This window comes from Odocoileus virginianus, unplaced genomic scaffold (assembly GCF_023699985.2).
Source record: "Odocoileus virginianus isolate 20LAN1187 ecotype Illinois unplaced genomic scaffold, Ovbor_1.2 Unplaced_Scaffold_20, whole genome shotgun sequence".
In the NCBI taxonomy this organism is placed as follows: Eukaryota; Metazoa; Chordata; class Mammalia; order Artiodactyla; family Cervidae; genus Odocoileus; species Odocoileus virginianus.
The window spans coordinates 491,239-508,160 of record NW_027224282.1 but is presented as its reverse complement, the minus strand read 5'-3'; the positions used below and the strand labels follow the sequence as shown (position 1 = coordinate 508,160).

Below are 16,922 nucleotides of genomic sequence, written 5' to 3'. Positions count from 1 at the left end.
ACTTTTTATTTTGTATTGGGCTATAGCTGATTAACAATATCATGATAGTTTAAGGTGGACCGCAAAGGGGCTCAGCCATACATAAACATTCTCCCCCAAATTCCCCTCCCATACAGCCTGCCACATAACATTGAGCAGAGTTCCCTGTGCTATATGGTAGTCCTTGTTGGTTATCCATTATTAAATATAGCAGTGTATATGTGTCAATTCCAAACTCCCTAACCCTTACCCCTACCCTTCCCCCTAAATGTAACAATTTTGTGATATGTGAATATTATGGATTTCCATTGGATTCTCCTGTCTCCTCTACAGAGTAGATACTCAATAAATGCTTATTGAGTAAATGAAAGAAAATATATTAATTTATTTCAGAAATTTATCATATCTTTCATTGAGATTTTTTCAGTAAAGATCTGCCAAATAGCAGCTTCGGTAGCATATTCTTTGGGAAAGAGGAGGGAAGAATAAAAGAGCTAAGAGTATTTCATTTTCAGCCCATTAGAGTTACTGCTTCAAGCTGTGTTTTAGTCACCTGAGCCATAAGTTAAATGGGAGGGCTGTTGTAATTGAAATATACTTTTTTGTTCTCCAAGGAGACTTACCTAGTTCTCCCACCTCCTCACCTGTTGCTCTGATAAGATTTTCCCTCCTTTTCAATTTATTTCACAAATGTAACAGTTGAAGAAGAAGAAAGAAAAATTACCCACAGTTTTACCCCATCAATTGTCTTTAGTATTCTGTGTTCCTTTCAAGTACTTGTCTACATAAATATATATTCTGATATACCTATAAGTAATCACTCATAATTTTGTCTTTTGTGTTTTAAGATTTTGGCACCCAGGCAAGACAGCTTCAAAGAGATGGTAGGAACAAATGATCTGATGTGAGGATGGAAGAAGGCCAGAAATAGTAAGGGTGGTGATTGAACCTTCCCTGTTTCATCAAGCCAATCCTCAAGCCACCCTAGAGCCATCACAGTTGCAGTGGGCAGCATGCCCAGTTGCAGAGTTTCAGAATGTATTGTTTAACAGTGAGGCTTAACTTGCATTAAATAAAGGGAACTGTGAGTAGGGAAACACTTCAGACTGGTTATATTATGAGCTGTAGAACTGTTGCCATTTTTCTGTTCCCCAGTTGTGCCCATGAAAGAGGTATGTTCAGGCTGGAGACTCAGGCTCAAATGGGGGAACAGAGAGCCAAGGACCAATCTCAGTTTGGTCTGACAGGTGAATTTAATCTACTCCCTAAACTCAGCGTTTGTATCTGTAAGACTGAGAGATACAGATAGTGATGGGAAAAAACCTTTTAGAAAATAGAAGACAACTTAGTGGTTACTCTGCTAATGTAATGGAAGTTGCCAACTGGAAAATGAATGCAAAGAAAAACAATGCAGTAGATTGTGTGCCACAAATTTATTATTCAATAAATATTCTGTGGTTTGATGTACAGTATCATATTTTTAACATGCTCTTATTAGAAATCTCCTAAAATATTCTGGAAGACTCCACTACTGTTGAATTGGAAGATATTTGGATATATTAAAACATATTTGGCCTCAATAATGTCCCTTAGCCACTTTTCTTGAAAGCGAATCTTTCCTGGTCTGCAGAGGAAGAAAAACAAACACAACAAAAGCTTTTAAAGGGAAACAAAACACTGAGCCAGGGATCCATTGATTCCCTGTTTACTCTGTTATATTCCTAGTGAGCAAAATGCCTTTTGGGGGTGGGGACAAAGATTGTCTCCATTCCTTAGGCCAAGTCAATAAAAGGGTGAGTTTATATGTAAAGATTCTGTAAGAGAGCTGCTGTACAAATAAAAGGAGTTATTGAATATTATTTATGAGTGAGTTCCATGTGATTGTGAAGTTTCCCATTGAAACAATAGACAGGACCTACTTTGGCCCCACCCTACTCCAGCAACTAACCTCAAGTTGCTAGTCACTGAAAAGCAAGACATTGCAGATAAAATCCATTTTCTAGAACAAAAGCAGAATCTTACTTTCAGCCCATCTTAATGGAGTAGGTGGTCCAAAGAAGAAAAGTGACCATTACATAAATTATCTGTCATTGAGGGCTTCCCAAGGTGGCTCAGTGGTAAAGAATCTGCCTGAAATGCAGGAGACTCAGGTTCAATCCCTGGGTTGGGAAGATCCCTGGAGAAAGATTTCCCAGTATTCTTGCCTGGGAAATCACAAGGACAGAGGAGTCTGGAGGGCTACACTCCATGGGGTTGCAAAAGAGTGAGACAGGATGTAGCAACTAAACAACAGCAACACAAAACATGCCCACTGGCTTCTTGGAGTGTGATGACCTTGTCCTACTACCCTTTTAAAATCTCTAAATTTTCTTTACCTGTGAACTAATGAATGGCCCTCAAAGACATAAGAGACATCAATGGGTGTGTCCTAAGAGAAAAAGACAACTGTCAGCCAAGACCAGTCATACCAACTCATGATTCTTTCCATTGCTACATGTATCCATAAATACACTCTTTAATTTCTAGAATTCATCTTCCCTGTGAATTGGAGATCTGTGGGTGGTAGTTCTTTGTCACTTCAAACCTGTGTTCCCCCAAAAGATCTTTTAGGGAATAAATACCCTAAGAGTCTCCACAAAATTGAAAACAAGTCAGGGGAGGCTGTGCTCTCATTACTTAGGAGCATAAGGAAGTCGTGTGCCTTCTTTACGTGGTCCAGTTTACTCAGCCAACAGCACCAACTTACTTTGTAGGGACAGCCTAAGAATGAAACTATATAGATGAACACGGTACAAAAACATTTAAAAAATGTCTTTTACAGTTATAATTCTGTCTCAGTGACCCCCATCCAGTGTCCCCTCCAAAATTATACTTGGAATTCTGAGCAAGAGCCTGGCTCCGAAGTCCTCTCTCTGTGTGGTCTCGTTGACCTCCAGCAGCCTCCCTTTCCAATGTTAGAACTTGCCAGTTAGCAAGATAGCTGATGGTGGACTGTATGACCAGGAGAAATGAGAACTCCTTATAGTCTACCTCTTTAGATCACTCCAGTTCCAAACTCTCCAAATAGGTAAGTTTGTACTAGGATAGGATAAATATAGGACATGGTTGGCTCACTATGGTGTGGTTATCTATAAAGCCTTAGAGTCAGGAGAGCCTCAGATAGCTTGGGAAAGGATGAAGGCAAAGGGTAAATAACACTTTTATGTCTCCTGTCTTCCAGGCATCATGGTTAGTACCACCCTGGTTCTAAGGATCCTAACCCTGGATTTTGGGGTGTCATTTGGACTCCTTTCACAGCAGCTGTCAACATATTTCATATTCACAGTCAACCTAGTGGTGACAAGCAGTCATTCCTTCAAATACTCAGTGCCAACTATTTGCCATGTCTTGTTTTACAGCAGCACCAAAATCCCTGCCTTCATGGAGCTTACATTCTGGTGGGGGTGCAGAGTATAACAAGAAATTACATAGACGATTAGAAGATGGTAAAGTATTAGGGAGGGAAGGAGGGTTCCAGTCAGAGGGAACAGCAAGTACGGAAACCTTGAAGTGGAACTCTACCTGGCTTATTTGAGGAGTAGCAAGATCAGAGTGACTGGAGCAGAGTAAGTGAAGGGGCAGGGGTAATGGGAAAGCAGAAATAACAAGGGACCAGATCACACAAGGCCTGTAGGCCCTCACTACTCAGGGTGTCGTCTGTGGATCTGCAGCATCAGCAGCTCCTGGGAGCTTCTTAGTAATGCAGAAGCTCAGACCTGCTGAATTTGAATTTTCCTTTTAACAAGATCCCTGAGTAATTCACATGCATTTTGAAGTTGGAGAAGCATGTTGGAACATTGGAGGTGTGACATAACTTCATTTTTCCAAGACCCCCTATGGCTGGCTGAAAAGAGACAGGATGCAGGTAAAGGTGGAAGCAGAAAGACTGGCTAGAAGGCTATTGAAATAACTTTGGTGAGGGATGATGGTGTCTTGGCCTAAGGTGGTAGAGGTGCAGTGGGAAGAGAGGCTTGGATTGAGTGCCTATTTTGAAAGTAGGGCCAACAGGATTTTCTAATGGATGTGACTGAAAAAGAAGAGTCAAGGAAGATGACAAGGATTTTGGCCATCAGCTGAGATGAGGAAGGCATAGATAGGTCAGACTTTGAAAGGAAAATCAGAAGTTCAGCTTTGGATACAGTAAGGGAGATGTTTAAATATCCAAGTGACAGAAGTCTGGGCTGGAGACAGAAATTTGGGAATCATAAGCTAGAGGTGGAGCTTCCCTGGTGGTCCAGTGGTTGAGAATCCACCTGCCAATGCAGGGGACACAGGTTCGATCCCTGGTCTGGGAAGATTCACATGCCAGAGCAGCTAAGCCCATGCACCCTAGGCCTGTGCTCCGCAGTGAAGAGTAGTCCCTGCTCACTGCAACTAGAGAAAGCTCACACATAGCAACAGAGACCCAATGTAGAAAAAATAAATGTTTTTTAAAAATAAGCTAGAGGTAGCATTTAAAGCCAGGAGACTGGATAAGGTTGTGCAAGAAATGAGGATAGAGAAGATATCCAAAGGCTGAGTTTCGGGACATGCAAACATGAAGAGGTCAGTGAGATAAGAGACCAGAGAACCAGTAGAGTAAAAAGTGGTCAGTGAGGCAAGAGGAAAACCAGGAGAGACTGTTGTTGTTCTAGAAGCCAAATGGAACATTTCAGAGAGGAGGGCGTGATCAGTGATGGCAGGTGCTACAGATGGGCTCCACCAGATTGAAGACAGAAATATGACTGTTCAGTTTCACAAGGAAGGGGCCATCAATGGCCTTGACATGTGAAGTCTGTTCTCATTGAAGTCTCACTGAAGGGAACAGGGCAGCCAAGGAAGCGCTTACCGGAGGTTTGTTTTTGTTGACCTTGATGGTGAAGTACACACTGGCAGTGATTCGGGCTATGGGTCTCCGAGCAGTTGGGATGCTCCAACGTACACAGTAGATGTAGTAGAAGCTGTGAAGCACATCTTCCTTCCTTAAAAACTCTGTGTAGTGCTCCCAGTGGCTTTGATACTCCCAATTCTATTTCACAGGAGAGAAGAAAAAGCACACAGAGGAAGAAAAGCAGACTTCTGTTCAAGTCCTCTCAGTGCACCCCAATCTTTTTGGCACTAGGGATCAGTTTTGTGAAAGTTTTTCAACGGCCAGGGTGGAGGGGGGGATGGTTTGGGGCTGATTCAAGTGCATTACATTTATTGGGCACTTTTATTCCTAATCTAATGCCACCACTGATCTGACTGGAGGTACCTACCGGTCTGTAGCCCACAGGTTTGGGACCCCTGTGATGAAGGCAGCACACAACAGTAGGGATTATAGCCCCACTTCTGGAATCCATTTCTAACCTTTTAGACTGAGGTTCAAACTGTAGTCAACTCTCACTTATCTCCAAGGGTAGAGGAGAGAAAAGGTGGAGCTAAAATGGGAAATAAGCTAACAGTGCAGACATTGCTTGAGATTGGATTTTGAAGTGCAGGGGCGCACACTCAGGTGTGTGTAGATACATACTGCATGCATGTCCACAGTGACCTCCTTCCAGACCCTTACTTGGAAGGCAAGTTTGGTTAATTGGAAAGTAATTAGAAAGTGCTTAGAACATGTGTTCTGCTCACTCCAGGAGACCTAAATGTGTGACTAGGAAGTAATGAGGCTGGGACTTCCCTGGTGGTCCAGTGGTTAAGACTTCACCTTCCAATGCAGGGGGTGCAGGTTTCGATCCTTGGTTGGGGAACTAAGATCCTACATGCCTTGTGACCCAAAACATAAAACAGAAACAATATTGTAACAAATTTAATAAAGACTTTTTAAAAAAATAAAAGGAAAGTGATGAGGCTGATTTCATCACCTGTTTGGGAAAATCAGACTCACTTCATTGCAGCCCTAGGTGGTAAGTAAAATAAGATCAGAAAAGGAGTAGGTCAGGATCATCCAGATGGCTTGGAGAAGCTTCCCCCTCCAAAGCGCACACCTTAATAACACCTCAGGTCCACACAAGTCGTGTTGCACCCTTGAGTCTCAGCACCAAGCCTTGAAAGCCGGAGATATTCATCAAGTTCAACAAACCCCCGTTACTCTGGCTGTTGGGGCACAGAAAGCTTCCAAATTGAAAAAGATCCTAAATTAAGATGAAGGTCCACAGAAGGACAGGAGTAGGATTCTCTAACAATCCCAGTGATATCAGAAGAGAGTTTGGGAGGAGATGGTAAAAAGACTTCAGGCCTTCCTTTAAAAAAAAAATATTGGGACTTCCTTGGTGGTCCAGTGGTTAAGAATCCATCTCCCAGTGCAAGGGACATAGGTTTGATCCTTGATTGGGGAACTAAGATCCCACATGCTGCGAGGAACCTAAAGCCTGTGCGACTGCATACCACACGAAGAACCCACATGCTGCAACAAAGACCCAGTGCAGACAAAATAATAATAAAAAGAAACAAAAACTGTAAGCTGGTCTTCTGCCTCAGCTGATTTTATTCAAACTTAAACCCAGTTGGCTGTTAGAGTTGGCCAGAGAGGAACATCAGACTCTAAATTTCTTGAGATCAGGTCTGTGTGTTCTTACACAGATCATTATTCCTTTGAATGAAGGAGTCAACAGTCAACCCTATGAGGACCGTTGGACCATGCCTTTTATTTTCAACCTTTCTGTGTTATACTTGATACACTTTTTTAGGCCTAATGTTTAATCTGTCACAGAGACTTCTCTGATGGTCCAGTGGTTAAGACTGTACTTCCAATGCAGGGGGTGTGGGTTCAATCCCTGGTCAGGGACTAAGATCCCACATGCCTCTCAGCACAGCCAAAATATTTTAAAAAATAATCTGTCACACAGTCACAGGCTCTGTAGCATTGGAGTGGTCCCTAAAGATCATCTAACAGAGCCCCTTGCTTTGCACATGAGGATCCCGGGACCTAGAAATAAGAAAGGACAAACAAAACAGCTGGAACTGGGACCCGGGCTCCCAGGCAGCCAGCTCAGTGCTCTCTCCACCCCATCAGATGTCTCAGCTCTAGGATATTCTAAAGCAGGCTTAGACACAGTAAATTCAGCTGTCTCCATCAAGCCAATCTCTTCCAATTTTTATCTCTATGCTGTGAGTGTGTGTTACCCCATGTTTTGTCACTTTTACATAACATTGCTTTATATACTCACTTCCAGGAAAAGAGTATCTCATTGTGCTATTCTGCCATGCATGGCTTAGACAATAACATACTATTGGACACTCAAAATCAACAGGCACCTGGAAGTATATGCACAAAACTGTTATCCCTGGTAAGTGACATCTGAGGGAGTAGAACTGGATATTGTAGGGATAGAAGGGGGTTTTCATGTTCTACTTTGTGTCTTTTTGCTCACCGAGTTTTTTTTAATAATGATATCTTAATTTTATTATGAAAATATTGTAAGTGTGTGATAGGCATGAGGGATTTTCCAGGTTTTCTTGTATAAAGAACTTCTTTGTGTATTCTTGGGACTTCTCGGTGGTCAAGTGGTTAAGACTCCATGCTGCCAATGCTGGGGGCATGGGTTCAATCCCTGGTCAGAGGACTAAGATTCCACATGCCATGCAGTGTAGTGAAAAGATAAAAATAAATTAAAAAAATTTTTTTAAAAAGAACTGCTTTGTGTATCCTTGTTACCACATTCCATTGCTGAAGAAAATAAACCAGTGCTGCCCACTGGCAGTGTATAAGTGTACCCATTTTTCCCTCCCCACAAACACACAAGCCTTCTGATACCAGATTGAATCATTCTTATTCACATTGTAATACCTTAAAATCTTTTGAATTTGCATTTTTCATTGATAGTAAACTGTATTATTTTTGGCATCAAAAACGACTCTTCTTATTACAGTGAGAAAAGTGTATCAGATAGACCTACAGTCAAAACTTTATTTTGCTGATTAATCAGAAAGACTTTGGACAAATTACCCAACCTCTGTGACCCTCAAGTTTCATCATCTGTAAAATGGGTACACTGAGGTACCCATACCCAGGTTTTTTGTGAGGATTAAATGAGATAATGCATGTGAAATGCTTAGTGGTGCTTGGCACATTGCAGTGCTCACTCAGTAAATGGTAATAACTCCTAATTTGCCATCCCCTGGTGTGTGGTGAACTCTAAGAAATCTGCAGTAAGCTTGAGAAAGCTCTCCATTAGAAGTGCCTGGCACTTAGATGGTAGACTTTACTTCTAGGGCTTGCTGCATTAGTAGGACTGGAAATGGTGGTTTTATGTCAGGAGTTACATAGAGCTGCTAGCTTTTCCATCACCTTCTACTTTCTAATTTGTCTCTGTCCTCACAACAGTCCTACCAATGAATAAGACAAATACTTTGACTTAGTTTTTCATCTGTGAAGAAATAATGGCACAGAGAATAAATCTGTTTATATATTCAACACATATTTATAGAGCAGCTACTCTGGTGACTCAGCTGGTAAAGCATCTGCTTGCAATGTGGGAGACCTGGGTTCGATCCCTGGGTTGGGAAGATCCCCTGGAGAAGGGAACGGCTACCCACTCCAGTATTCTGGCCTGGAGAATTCCATGGACTATACAGTCCATGGGGTCACAAAGAGTCAGACACAACTGAGCGACTTTCACTTTCACTACCATGTACCTGACCTTTCTAAGGCCTGGGGACATGACAGTGAACAAAAGTCTGTGCCCTCATGGACCATGTGTTCTGATGGCGGATAAAGGCAATAGGGTAAATAAAATCTAATATCCTAGATAGAGCTGAGTTCTGATGGAAAAGAAAGAAGTCAGAGGAGAAATGGGTGCAATTTTAAATCAGGTGGCTGGGAAAGGCCTCAGTGAGCATAAGGCATCTTAACAAAGACCTGAAGAGAGGGAAAACGTGACCCATGAGAGTAGATCTCAGGGGAGAGGGAACAGCAAGGGTAGAGACCCTGAGGTGGGAGCATGCCTGGCAGTTCAACTGCAAGTACAACTTGGATGAGAAAGGTGACCAGGGAGAAGGTGGTAGGTGATGGAGTCTGAGCAGTCAGTTGGGAGGAGGCGGGGATGGAGACTCGGATCACATGGGGCCCTGTAGCCCAGGCAGGACTGACTTTTAGCCTTTTACTCGGGACCAGTAGGATCTCCAGAGGCACGTTTTCCTGCTTGTTCTCTGTCCCATTCAGTCTAATTCATAAACCCTGGATACAGCAGGCAGAACCTTTGGCCCAAACCCAAATGGAAGATGTTCTCCGAGTGGGAAGGCCCAAGGGGAACCAGAACTTTGCACCATTTGTCTTCATTGTGTTCCTGGTACCCCTTGCAATGGCAACAGCAGTCATGCCGCTGGATCACAAATGGAGGGTGTGGAGTCCCAAACCCCTGACCTTTCCTCTTTCCCACTTGACTGGGGCCTTCCTGGGCCTGGGAAAGTGCCCTTAGGCCAGAAGGCTTGGATGGACTGACCAGAGGAACAGAGACAGCTGGACACTTCTTCCAGGCTCCAGGAGTTTGCCTCCACCAGTTTCACCTGGTTTCTCTTCAAGGAAATAGAGTGAGTGGGGGTTTCAGACCAGTCTTCTTCCTCCACCCCACCAGTACGCAAAGCAACCCAGGGCCTTCTTCCCAGAGCTGCCAGGATAAGCCCTACAAATAGGTCAGAGCCAGGACCAGGAGGAAAAAGAAAAGGAGTTAGGAGCATGTGCATCTGACGGTACAGTGAACACATTCCAGAGCTAAGTCAAAACACCTTGTGATCTCTCTACATCCCCTCTGTTAATGTGAGAACTCTAGAGCTGGGACTACAGAACCCCTGTTTTTAGAGAGGCATCTCCCTCCTTAGAAAGGCTTCCCAGTGGCTCAGTGATAAAGAATCTGCCTGCCAATGCAGGAGATGCAGGTTCGATCCCTGGGTTGGGAAGATCCCCTGGAGAAGGGAATGGCAACCCATTCCAGTATTCTTGCCTGGGAAATCCCATGGGCAGAGGAACCTGGTGGGCTACAGCCCACAGGGTCGCACAAATCAGACACAACTTAACAACTAAACAACAATTCCTTCTTAGGCCATTAGTTCCCCATTTAGGGCAGTGGCATGGGGAAATTGCTTAGCTGAGAATATCTGATTTTCTTAGGGAAGTGTACGGTGAAGACAATACAAACACTGGGAAATACAATTGTGCTGTTCACCTTCAAAGACTATCCCATCTTGATTTTGAAATCCAGATGAGACAGCTTTTATTTATTCAAGTCGCCTGTGGTATCATCACTTAGGCTTCCTAGCAGGACTTCCAACTTTTCATCACAGAGGAGTCTTTTTGTCACTCTTCGCCCTTGTGTGCAAAGCTGGAGTGGCCAAAGGACTTACCGAAACAAACTCCTCAACTTGCTTACAGCCCTTTTCTTCTGTGAATTCACCGTGGGTGATCCAGTCGATATTTCTGACGGGGTTTTCAGCTTCTGCAAACAGAGTATGAATGTATTAGTTACCTCCTAGTGGAGCACTACCTAATGAGACCATAGGCACCCAGACAGGTTTGCTACCTTCTACAGACTTGACAGCAGCAGTGATGGCATCCTTGGCTAAAGTTAGAGCTATTTCTGTTATGTCTTGAGGGTCTTCTTTGGCCATTGCCTGGCTTGTGGAACCTTTATCTTCATTTGCTTCCTTCTCAAACTTGACTCTTTTGGTCACATTCATTTTCTTTTCACTGGAAAAAGAAACTCAAGAAGTTACTTTGTGTGTGTGTGTGTGTGTGTGTGTGCATGTGTGTGCACATGCCTGTATAAACTCATCTTAAGTACAGACTATCTATTGAAGAATCACAAGACACAGGAAACAGTTGTTGCCTCTAGGGAGGGTATTAGGTGTTAGGGTAGGAGGGGTCTCGCTGTTTACCTTCTGTGCCTGGATGCTGAGATCCACTATTCCTGAAAACCAAGGATTTTCTGATTCTCATAACCGTGAAGACTTAAGTCAAGGAAGGTGTAGCCAAATGACTCCTAACTTCCTTATAGTTCTACCAGTATTGATTTCTAGTTGAGTCTTTATTAGAACTTCAACCCCCCAGGTTTCCCTGGTGGCTCAGTGGTAAAGAATCCACCTACCAATGCAGGAGATGCAGGTTTGATCCCTGATCTGGGAAGATCCCACATGCTGCAGAGCAACTAAGCTCCTGTGCCACAACTATTGAGCCTGTGCTCTAGAGCCCAGGAGCCGCAACTACTGAGCCCATGTGCTGCAACTGCTGAAGGCCCTAGAGCCTGTGCTCTGCAACAAGAGAAGCCACCACAATGAGAAGCCCGTGCACTGCAACAAAGAATAGCCCCCACTTGCCACAACTAGAGAAAGCCTGTGCAACAACTTTTAAGACCCAGCACAGCCAAATATAAATAAAATTATAAAACAACAACTTCACACCCTGCTTTAGGCTACTGAGGGCATGTGGCTCTTTGAAGATAAAGTGAATTAAAAGGATTAGAGGCAGTACAGTAGAGGAGGGGTTTGCTTTTCAGTTTTTCTCCTCTTGGATTTTCCAGATATGCAATTATCTGTCAGAAACTTATCTTTTCTTTTGCCATCTCTTTCCCTGCAATATATAAGTGTTAGCTTTGGGTAACACTTCCAGAAAAATGGAAAGGAAACGAGACAGTGGCTTCTTTTGCTTCAGGCTTCAAGGGGCGTGCTTTTTGGTGTGGCACCAGTAAGTATGATGCTGGCTCAGAGCTTGAAATTTGTTAAGAAAATATTTGTCTGCTCCTATTTTAGTAAGATGTTTGTGTGTGTTAGTCACTTAGTCGTGTCTGACTCTTTGAGACCCCATGGACTGTAGCCCACCAGGCTCCTCTGTCCATGGAATTCTCCAGGCAAGAATACTGGAGTGGGTTGCCATTCCCTTCTCCAGGGGATCTTCCTGACCCAGGGATCGAACCCAGGTCTCCTGCATTGCAGACAGATTCTTTACCGTCTGAGCCACCAGGGACATCCAAGATGTTTGTAAGAGATAATTAAATTTTTCCAAGTGTGTTTAACACTTGTCCAGATTGTGGAAATTAGTTATCAGGACTGTAAAGGGTTCATCACAGAGCTAGAAGTCTTTGCACATTTTCCATTTTTCCCCTTGAGTCTTGGAGTCTTTCTTTCCCTGCTGTGCTGAAGTCTCTTTACTGAGGTGCACTCACTTCTAACATAGCTATAAACCCCCTGCAGGCAATCCCTGCTTGGCCAGTGCTGCCTGAAAGTGGCTCTCTCGCTCCTAAGGGAGCTATTTATTTCTCTATAAATAGCAACTCCCAATTTGGGGGGTTTAATGTGCCTCATTCCATTTGGCTCTCAGCACGACTGTGAGATCATGGCTGGACATCTATCTTGTGCCTTCCAGGCCCACTTTCCCCACCTCCCCTGCTCTCCAGCCAGGAACACTGACCTGCTGGGACTGTAACAGTGGGCTGTCCCGTGCCCTCTGGCTTCCAGGAGGTGCCACACAGTGGGGAGATCAGGCTGAAAGGAGAGTGAGCTCCAGGCAGGTATTCCCCTGGGGCTCTCTGCCTCCCGGGTCACCCCTGACTGGCTGCCTGAGGAGGTGGCCACCAGTCCCAGGGCAGCTCGCTCACTTCTCAGTCTGGTGAGGGTAACCATCCTCTCCCCTCAACATCAAGGCCCCACTGTTACCAGCCCCAAGGAGCTGTCCTCACCCTCCTTTCCCTACCCTCTGCCCATACCTTTGTAAATATTCCCTTTACTTAACCCTTCTCTCCGACTTTCTTTGTGCCAGCAGTTTCCCCACTGGGGCCCTGAGTCATAAAAAGAGAGACTCTAGTTACCACATGAGCCAGGAAGCCAACCTCACATCAGGCCATCCAGCTCCACAGCCCGCCTCTCCTCCACCCTGCCCTCCTTCCTCTCCTCCATGCTTCACAATGAGTGATGACCTCATCGCTGTGAGCCTCTTTCAAGAAGGTCATCCTTTGTTCCCTTTCTGGACATCATCACTGGTCCCAGGCTGTGGTGGGTGCTGTACTAGGCAATCCAGCTCCCCTGGCTGCAGTGGAGGGGCAGACAGGGTCATCCTTTGGGGGAAAATGGAATCTTCCCAGGCAGCCCATCCCAGAGTGAGGAGGGACTGAAGGGTTGGGGTAAGGGTGTCTGGAGGCCCTTAGCCCACAAGAACTGGCTCTCCCACCCCGAGGCCCATGCCAATTTGGCCAAAGCAGTTTGTCATAAACCCCATCCAGCAACATGATCCTTCAGAAAACGGCCCATTTGGCTACTTGGTCATTCGGTGACTTGACTTTCAGTAAATTGCCTCTTGATGAATTGACTGGAAGCCAAATCTGTGCCCTTCAAGCCCAGCAAATTAGTTGGGGCCTTGTCTATAGAAGGATCCCAGGAGCCCTGTGCTCCAGTGGGGAACAGGCCTCAGGAGGCAGTTCCCATCTTATCCTCACATGCCTGTGGACCACAGACCCAAAGCCTCCCTCCCACCGGCCTTGCCTAGCTCTTTCTCCTCCTCCCCTTCTTAATGTGAGGCCAGAAGGCAGAATGGCTGTGAAGGGCCGGGGTCAAGTTTGAGGTGTGAGTGACGAATGGGGAAAACAAGTGCAGGCCCCTTTTGCAGAGCCCTCCCATCCTTCATAACCCTCAATACCTCTGTGACCAGATCATTTTGTCCTGGATCCTCGTATGAAACAGCAGCGGTCTGGGAAGCCTCAGAAAGAGTCGCTGGGCAGCTTTTCCCCAGGCTTCCCGGCTGGAATGTTTACACCTGCTACCAGGGCAACACCAATTTCAGTCAATAGGAACCAAAGCCCAAATGATTGACGACTTCTGTTAGTGAGAGGGGGGCTAGTAGGGTCACAGCAGCAGTCTGACCTGTGGATCAGGACTAGGCTGTCCTGTCCACGCTAGCTTCCCACCAGCAGGTGGACTTGCAGGGCTGCGCAGGAGTAGTGAGCCTCGCAGCTAGTATATATACTGGGAGTCCTTATTGTGTGCCAGTCACTGGGAAGTGCTACATCACAATAGCCCCAAGAAGTAGGTGTTGGTGTTTTCATTACAGTTGAGCAGGGGCACAGAGTGTATTACATACGTTGGCTAAAACTCAAACCCAGAGCTGTCCACCTTCATTGACTGAGCTTTCACTTATTTATTCCCAACTTCTGAGGTTAGGATCTCCCTTGTGTGCCCGATTGTTTTCAAAGATGTCTTTTATGAATCTAGGATGAGCTTATATGGTAATGGTTATCAGCACATACCCAGGAACAATTTACTTAACATTTCTTAGTTTGTCTATAAAATGGGGATGACAGTGCCTGCAGAATCCTCTTAATGAGGATCAAATCACAGTTTTACAGAAAAGGCTGAGAACAGTGCTTGGTACATCAGAGCCAAGGCAGGAGGAGGGCTCGTGTGGACACTGCCATTGGGGAGCGCAGAGGCTCCTGAGCTATGAAAACGCTGGATGATGAGGACCGGCCTGGGTTCTGTTTGTTGATCTGACTCCCATACAGCCCATCAGACCAACTGCCATGAACCTTCTAGTGCCTCAGCAGGCCCTGATCCACAGCCCTGCCCTCCTCCTGGGTTCCCTGGGAGAAAGAGGGGGAACTGGAAACACTGGGCGGGGTCGCAGCTGCACTCCAAAAGGACAGAGCTCCAGCCGCCTGTATGCGGCAGGGGCTGCAAGACCTAAGAAGCCCTGGGACCACTGGTGCGAGGCCCAGGGTGAGCATGGAAGGGTGGGCAGTGGGATTCTTAACTGCCCAGAGGAGACGTGCAATCCACCAATGAGACGCTCTCAGAAGGTAAAATGTTCTTGCGGGGGAGCCGGGAAAGATTTCCCAGCCGATTAGAAAGGCTCCTCTTTGAAGCAGAAGCTTCAAGTGGGTGGCCAGAACATCACCGTCTACCCCCAGCCAAGCCCCTCACTGAAGCGACAAATTCTGGCCTCTGGGCCTAAGAGATTGAGAGACCTTTTGAACCCTCATCAGCAACGAGGACAGGGACTTCCAAACCATGCCCTCCTCGGATGCCTCCTCCCCAGGTGGCACCGCAGAAGAGTGTTGGGAGGGCCGGGGTGGGGGTGGGGGTTGGAAGTGGGGGGCGCAGATGGGAGAGAAGCAGGTGGGGCAGGAGGAGAAGGAGCAGGAAATAAGCCTCTGGCAGTTCCCCTCTCACACACCCCCGTCCCCAAGCTCTTGCCCTGGAGGGGGGGCCGGGCCCCAGGAGAGTGGGGCAGCACCTGCTCCAGCCGCGTGCCAGCCTGCGCCTTCGAGAACATGGAGCCTGTGTGCAAAGACATGCCCCGCGGCCCCGCTCAGGGCCCTTCTAGACCCTGTGGGCAGCCTGGTGAGTGTGGCGGTCTGCTCGCGGGGGGCCTTGGACACGGGGTCATACAGGGTCTGAAACGCGCCGTCTCCAGCTTCGTCCCTTGCTCCAGCTAGGGGAGGGAGAAGGGGTGAGGTCTTGCTTGCCCCGTGTGTGGAAAGTGGAGTGAATTGGTACCCAGGATGTGGTGCTCAGTAGGGGGTGTTGCTTTGGTCGCTGTCAGCTTCTTCCTGACTTGAGGACAGTTAGGGGAGGAATAAGTTGGGGAAGGGGGGCAGAAGCGGGCAGGGGGTCCCGCAGGGGCAGTGGACATCAGTACAGGAGAAAGGACAGCTACACCCTGGGCCTTGGTTTTTCTTCCTTCCCACCTGTAACCTGTTGAGGCTTGTCCCAGGCCACAGGTGCGAGGCCTTGCAACAAGGCCACAGAATCGAAGCCCAGAACCAAGGGCACCTCCCAAGCTGACTGAGCCCCTTTGTAATGGTTGCCAAAAGCCCCCTTGATCCTCACTAACAAGTTCCTGACTCCCAATTAGGCCAAGGTGCCCACTCCACTAAACACCCCATAGCACCCCAACCCATCACCTAATGCCAGCCTTCCAACAGGAATTTTGTCTTGAGGCTATAAAAATTGTATATGAACTCACGAAAACTGTCAGCTTTCTCTCCTCTGTCAGGAAGTTGTCCCACTGCATTCACAGTACCCACATTATCTCTGCTCTTTGTTCTTAATAAACTCACTCCCTTCTGAAATGCCTGTGTCTGGAAATTCTTTTCCAACCCGCAATCAGACAGCCTCAACATAGCCCTTCAGTCATGTTCGTTTCCTCTAACCTCCTGCCCTCACCTCTCCTGGTACCTTCATGCTCAGCCTGTCACCCGCTTCCCTTGTTTACCTTCTTACTCCCCCAACCCCAGCCGATGCCCCACAAGGCTGTTCTCAGAGATGAAGCTCATGCTATATGCTGACAATCCCCTGGCAAGTGATCCCAGTCAGCTAGCACCGGTCTTCTGAGGACTGCAAGGCCCTGAGGTGAAGTGAAGCTGAAACAAGTTTCCCACCCTCAGTGCACCTACAGTCTAGTTGGGAGGATAAACTGTGCTCACCTTACAAGAGAAGCAGTGAGTCAAATGTAGCAAGGCACCATGGGTTTGGGGAGCTTCTCAGCAAGTGTGGCTGACTGACTTCACTTCCACCATGAAAGGCCTGACCAGACTGTCCCCAGAAGGGAGAGGAGGTGATAGGAGCTCAGGGCCTTTCCTAAATGGAGGGCTGTTCTTCATCCATAAAGGCCACACACCCTGTGTACTGTGCCTGTCAGCCCCAGGTGGGCAGACCCCTGAGAGCTGTGATGTCACAAAGACCTCTTGCAATAGTCCAGGGGTCCTTGAGCATGCAGGTCTGCCACTGGGGGAGTGCCTCATTGAACAGCTTCCTGCTCAGAACACAAGTCCTATGGCAGAACTGTTCCCAGACGGCTGGCCTTTTGATGGGGATGCCTAGATGGTCATTCCCACATTGGGCTGCCCTTAACAGACACTGGATGAAAACTCCAGAGTTGCACTAGAGACCTGACCCAGCTTGATCCAAAGACTAGGCTCTTAAACTTAAGAGATGGGAGTGGGCTTCTGGGGGCCTGC

At 46.6% G+C, this 16,922-nt stretch overlaps 1 protein-coding gene across 4 annotated transcripts; it reads right to left on the bottom strand.

The window, feature by feature from the left end:
- Positions 1-877: 877 nt before the first annotated feature.
- Positions 878-16,611, bottom strand: AKAP14 (A-kinase anchoring protein 14). 4 transcript variants are annotated; one of them, XM_070463012.1, is made up of 6 exons: positions 16,389-16,611; positions 10,500-10,666; positions 10,324-10,415; positions 4,847-5,026; positions 2,355-2,407; positions 878-1,603 (listed from the first exon to the last, which is right to left on the bottom strand). In XM_070463012.1, exons 2-6 carry the CDS (start codon positions 10,654-10,656, stop codon positions 1,474-1,476), a joined length of 612 nt encoding a protein of 203 aa, XP_070319113.1. In that variant the 5' UTR covers positions 10,657-10,666; positions 16,389-16,611; the 3' UTR covers positions 878-1,473. The 4 variants fall into 4 exon arrangements, with proteins under 4 accessions (XP_070319113.1, XP_070319112.1, XP_070319111.1 ...); XM_070463011.1 differs by lacking the exon at positions 16,389-16,611 and adding an exon at positions 13,604-13,882; XM_070463010.1 differs by lacking the exon at positions 16,389-16,611 and adding an exon at positions 12,780-12,921.
- Positions 16,612-16,922: the final 311 nt, after the last annotated feature.